Source organism: Cotesia typhae, unplaced genomic scaffold (genome assembly GCF_013202065.1).
Source record: "Cotesia typhae breed Kobodo isofemale line unplaced genomic scaffold, CoteBio_Ctyphae scaffold_13, whole genome shotgun sequence".
NCBI classification, from domain to species: Eukaryota; Metazoa; Arthropoda; class Insecta; order Hymenoptera; family Braconidae; genus Cotesia; species Cotesia typhae.
The window spans coordinates 27,501-33,870 of NW_027423774.1; the positions used below are offsets into that span (position 1 = coordinate 27,501).

Here is a 6,370-nt window from a genome sequence, read left to right on the forward strand (position 1 = left end):
AAAAAAAAAAAAAAACTCCAATAACCATCAGACCACGTGACTCTCCACGTGAGAATAAAAATGACTCAGCCAAATGAAAAACCTTAATAAATAATTACCCTTTTAAGCTGATTGCCCATGATATTCTGAAGTTCATTTCTTATAAGGCTGAACTTGATCATAGTGTCGCTGGAGAAAATCGAGGACCCGAAAGCGAGTCCTGGATAATCAGCGCATCTCTTCCTCCTCCTGGCCTCTCTCTCAGCGGTGACTTCAGTCCTCTCACTGGGACACCTAAGTTTAGCAAGTTCTACCAACTCAGGATCTTCTTCATTTGGCGCTTCATCATCAGAATGACCGTCACCGCGAGCCCTTGCGACCGCGTGCTCAGGCTCGGGACTACTTGACCCTTTTAGCTCATTAAAATCAAAATTAAAATCAAAATCAATCCTTTTATCACTATTATCAGTTGTATTAGTTGTATTATTGCTATCTCTGTTGTCCATGACTTGTTGTAAGTTAACCCTGCGACCCAGATCGTTATCAGCAGACTCGTTTTTATCTTTGGTCCGGCCACACTGCGCGGGCCTTAATTCGAGCAAATCATCAGATTCGTTCAACTGTCCTGTAAGGTTGCTGGCATCAGGACAAGGGTGGTCCAAAGATACTGACAAAGTGACAAATTTTTGGCACTTGTCATCTGGTTCAATAAAATTCTGTATTTGTGTTAAATTTTTATCAACAACAACAACAACAGGGCCACACTGCGCGGGTCCTCTGTTGGATATGTCGAGTCTTCTTCTGGTCGCGTGTCGCGGATGATGTTGGTGCCCACGTCGCCGTGTCGTTGACGTTAATGTTTGATCCATTTTCAGTATTTTTTAAATTATTTTTAGTAATACAGTGATTAATAACTGTTGATAAACAACAGCAATAACAATAACAATAACAAACTATAAAGCAATACCAACAATAACAATAGGAAGAATCTCCCTACCAACCTAGTGACCCAGCGAAATTAAAACAACCGCTGTAGGTACGATCTCTGCAAATCTTTGGCAGCTCGAAGGCGCACTGCTACCACTGTACCAGAATTGTTAACGCCATTTTGTAGTCACTGTCTCTTTTTATCTTTCTCTCTGATACTCTGGTTAGGTATCTTGTTGTATCTGAACAGGAATTTTCAGCTGTTGAAATTGTATTGGAAGATTACATGGACACGATTGTCACCCCCCACTTGTAACTTTCCTGACTTGTCAATGCTCAAAACAGGCAACACGACTTGTCTACGCATCACTGTGTGCGTGTAACATCTCTCACGCAGTAATACCTTCCGGCATCCCCTCCGTACTACCAACGTGCTGGTCGTTATTTAATACTCGCGCCCTGACTCGGATCCCTTTCGAACTAATTGTTGATGCTCGGTTGGTAAGCCGATTTACTGAGGGCGCCACTTTACGGCTGATTAGCTGGTAAATTGTGTCAATTGATTGGTTATTGGAGTTTTTATTATTATTATTATTATTATTATTATTATTATTTTTTATTTTTATTTCGATGTATAGGTTTTTATTGTAAGAAAATATTTTTAAAAATTTCAAATTTTTCTACACCCACATTATCGATAATTTTTAAAAATTTATTCTATAAATATACTTACCTTAATTCTTAAAAGATCATTTTATGGGTATGTATAAAAAATTTTTCAATCAAAAGATAAATTTTTGTGAAAAAAATAACAATAATTTATAATATTATTTAATTTTTTGCAAGTAAAATTAATTAATAATTAAAATAACTAAAAGAAAACTTACATTCTGAAGAGCCTTATCTTTCTCTCTTTCCAATTTAGCGTTTACTTGCATAAACGCTTCTTGGGTTTGATCGAGATCATTTTCAATGGTCTGGATTTTCTTCTGGAGAGAACGGGCTTCTTCTTCAGCCTAATAAAATAAAATTGAAAAAAAAAAAAAAAAATAAATAAATAAATCATAGTAATCTAATAATCTAAGGAAAATAAATGGTTCATTTTTCACTGTATATTTATTAAAATAACCTTTTCAGCACGCGCATTAGCATCACGAGCCTGTTGTTCACACAACAGGGCGCGATCCATCGCATTGTCCTTCTCCAGTTTCATTCCCTGCATCTTCTTCTTGATCGCGTCCATGGTTTATGTTGTTGTTTTTCCTCTGGAAAAATAAAATTCTTTTTAAAAAATTAAATAAAATTATCTATAAAAAATTCTAATATTTGGAGGAGAACTGGATTTATTTATAATTAGAAAAGTTAGTCGTAGATTAAAAATAGAAATAGAAGAAGGTCTTGGCTGCATTCGAACCCGGTTCCCCGGCTATTGAAAAATACAAAGTTATTTTTTATATTTTATTACAAATCATCATTAGAGTAGATTTAATGGAGCGAGGGAATTTGAAATATAAGTATAAGATGATTTTCAATTAATTGAGAAAAGGTAAGAAGGTGAGAATCCGATCCGAGAAGGTCAATTCCTTGTGTGAATGATGCCAAATATGGCCCGTATAATCCAATATATTTCTATAATATTTTTTAATTTTATTACAGACGGAAATTTTTAGCTGACTGTAAATAAAATTTAAATATGATGTCGAAATTTATGTTATTGTTATCTGGATAATGTACTGATGCTGCTGACGTAAGTTAACATTTTAATAATAATAATAATAATAATAATAATAATAATAATTATTATTATTATTATTATTATTATTATTATTATTATTATTATTATTATTATTATTATTATAAATAAATAATGTAGATCGTTTTTGGTTTGCGGAGTTACTCGCGGTGAGTCTAAATTGCGAGGGTAAGTTATTTTTACTTTGGCAGAGGGTGGAGGTATCACCAGCATGTCAGATACCACCACCGAACCTTTTCGGGCGAACCAGAATATTCTTTAACGCTCTTGATGATCACGTCGGTGTTTTGTTACATTTTATTTCATTTAAAATTAAATTTTAAAAGCAAAAATTCATAATAATACAAAAAATTAATATAAAATTTAAAAAATTGAGAAAATAATTTCTTTAAATAAAAATTTAAGAATTAAAGAAAAAATGAAATTAATAAAAAATAAAATGAAAATAGTGAAATGTTAGTAAAATAATATGCATTTATCACTTACGTTTGTCGAAAAAAAAAAAAAAAAAGTAATTAATAGAAAATCTGTTGAGTAGATGCTTCTGTGATGCACGTTGACTCACAACTGATGGCAATAATCGTGAAAGCTTTGCCGTCGAAATCACTCGAAATATCCCTCCTCGGTTTCCTCCTCAGAAGATTCGTTCAAAAAAAGCCTAGAGAATTCCTCGTGATTCGACGCCAATGTTACCAGCCTCAGCCTCTGCCCCTTGGCCCCTCAAGAACTTGGGCTTGCAACCAAAACCAAGATCTACGTGCAACACACGCAACAAAATGTGTATCTTTAGACGCTTAATCATGGAGATGGATACAACACACCGTGGCTTAAATTATTTTATTTATCATTCGGTTTAGCTTATGGAATTTGGGAATTTTGAACATTTGGTGGGGAGCTTTTTATTTTTTCCTCATAGAAATCATTATTAACGACCTAGTTTTCGGTACCAATTTTAAAAATGTAACCTGAGACTCTGTTTTATTTACCAATATCCATTCATTTTTCTAATAATAATCAAAACCCCAAAATTATATATTTTCAGTTATTATATCTATTGTAATCATATTATATTATATTATATTATATATTATATTATATTATATTATATTATGGCCATACATGGCTAAAATCGGTCAAGAGAAAGTGTCAGAGTATGTACAAAAATAACCATTACAAAAAAAAATAAATAAACCAAAGGTCATTTGGATAATAGTATGACGATGACGGTGACGATATTTGCTATAAATTCGCGGTCACTGACTATTTTGGCTTTTATTTAGTATATGGGGTTTCCTTTCCTGATTGCCTTGGCTCCTATGGATGTCATGGTCAATATCTTAGTCAGCTCGTTAGTTTATTCCTTAAAAAGAAATCCACTGACCAGCTTTTATTTTTTTTTCATTATTTAATTTTTTTATAGAAATAATTCTGGATTATCAACTTGTAATCTTATTTTTTTTTTTTTTTTTTTTTTTTTAATTCTATTAAGCTGATGAATATATATATATATATATATATATATATATATATATATATATATATATATATATTAATAAAATTCGTAGTGGTTGGGTGTCTCGAGCAAAAATAATTTAAGTAATTTTACAATTTAAAAATTGTTTATTAATTTCACCTGTGAATTATAAGTTAATAAAATAAGAAAAGTTTTTCAGTACTATTTTACCGAAGAAATGACTAAAAAGTTTGAAGAAATTTCAACAAACGGAGCCACTTTTTAAGCTCAGAAAAAATTTTTTAATATTATTTGTTCGATCCACCAACTGAAGATGTGGTCCCTGATAGCCACCTTACCTATAACTTACTGTCAATCTACGTCTGCAATTTGAAGCAAACTTGACAGAAAGAGTTGGCAAAGCGAGCGATTACCTATTAGTTACCTATAACCTACTCTGCAAATAGACGTCAAAACTTGCTCTACAAGTATTTCCTTCAAATTGTAGTAAAGTTAAAAGGAAATTTAACTACAAATTTGATTATTAACTTGTATTCAAGTTGCGGCCGTAGATTTCCGTCAATTTGCTTACAACTGTTGTTGAGAGAAGAATTACCGCCAACTTGATGTATAAATTAACCGTAACTGCTGGAAGTCAACACTTACTGAGAAAGCGCTGGCTATCAGGGGTGTTTAAAAAAATGTTGTTCATATGTTCATATACCGAGCAAAGGGAACAACTCAAAAAGCTTACCATCAGTCAAAAAAGTTACAAAGTTTGAGCCATCAGTTCTGAGATGGCACTGTAGTATACGCCAATATTATAGCTGTTGGTTTGCTAATTTTACACCTCATCGAAGAATTACCAAAGTGATAATGACCTTAATTAATCGATGAGTCTCGAAAATAAAAAAAACCTATTCTATTGTTAAATTTTTACAACTAGGTAATTTTTAATCGCAATTAAATGTATTTTATTGAAAAACTTAAAAAATTTTTTAATTATAATTATAATTATAATCGCTATAGACATTATTAAATACTTTAGAATTAATTAAAAAAAAAAAAAAAAAAAAAATTAATTATTAAATATTTATTGTAAAAATGAAAACATTTCTTATATATAGATTTGAAATATTTGAATCGAAAAAACCGATTAACATAACAATGTTAGTTTAAATTATAATAAAAAAAAAGGAAGCACGTCACTGCTGTACAATACATGAAATTTTTATTGAAAACTCATCGATCAAAGGACCGCAATTCAGGACAATGTAAACCTTGTGAAAGTGTAAAATTTTTCGCCATGATCGATTGGACTAGATTCTTTTTTTGTGTGTTTCCGTCTTTTATTCATCCACTTGGATACAATCTCTCAGTAGCCTGGCTCACACACACACACACACACACACACACACACACACACACACACACACACACACACACACACACACACACACACACACACACACACACACACACACACACACACACACACACACACACACACACACACACAATGTATATAGATTTCCATTACACTGTACGGTAGTGCTTGGTAACACATATAATTGACGCGCATCACTCATCTATTGATCTTCGATTACAAACTTGATACTATATACTACTCACGTCCATACTTATTACTCAATATTTCCATCTTCTTCAAACTGCTTTTACTTTTTTATTACTTATTTTTGTTTTGCTCCGAGATTACAAATCAATAATTTCTATATAAACAAACAGATTCATTCATCAATCATTTAATATGTTATAAAGTTAATTAATTAATACGTTTATTTATTATCTTGATGAAAAAAGAAAATATTTTTTTATTTATCATTCCAGCGAATTAAAATTAAAAAAAAAAAAAAAGCCACCGGACATTTGTTTTAAGCAACTTTTTATCATTGAGAGATAATTTTGCTTGACCGAAAAATGTCCTGAATAATTAATGAATTTGTTTAAATTATAATCGCCAGGGCAGTAAGCCTTGTATACAACCCCAATAATTATGATCCCTTTTATTCGTTCCACATAAAAATTTTATTCTGACAGCTGTCACTCATTAAAATCACGCCTATATCTCGAAACGTATCCACATATAAAAAAAAAAAATCTAAATATTAACATTGATACTTTTTCTTTCTATTTCTACAATCATCATCATTACGAATATTATTATTATTTAAAGTAACATTAATAGATTTGTATTACCCGACATTTAAACTCACTTGTTTTCACTTAACGTGGATTAT

At 31.3% G+C, this 6,370-nt stretch overlaps 1 protein-coding gene across 18 annotated transcripts in view; it reads right to left on the reverse strand.

The window, feature by feature from the left end:
* Positions 1–3,303, reverse strand: part of Tm1 (tropomyosin 1) — a 19,267-nt gene extending 15,964 nt beyond the window's left edge. For 2 of the 18 annotated variants that reach the window (XR_012480533.1, XM_074254793.1), the window contains exons 1-3: positions 3,146–3,303; positions 2,036–2,171; positions 1,794–1,922 (exon numbers count right to left, since the gene is read on the reverse strand). Coding sequence is in view for 13 of the 18 variants with exons in the window: in XM_074254793.1 (XP_074110894.1) it covers positions 1,794–1,922; positions 2,036–2,149 (243 nt within the window). In the remaining 5 variants the exon portion in view is untranslated. Of the gene's footprint in view, positions 1–98; positions 1,275–1,793; positions 1,923–2,035; positions 2,172–3,145 lie in introns of those variants that run through there. The other 16 variants (XR_012480532.1, XM_074254792.1, XR_012480531.1 and 13 more) reach the window with 13 other exon arrangements.
* Positions 3,304–6,370: the final 3,067 nt, after the last annotated feature.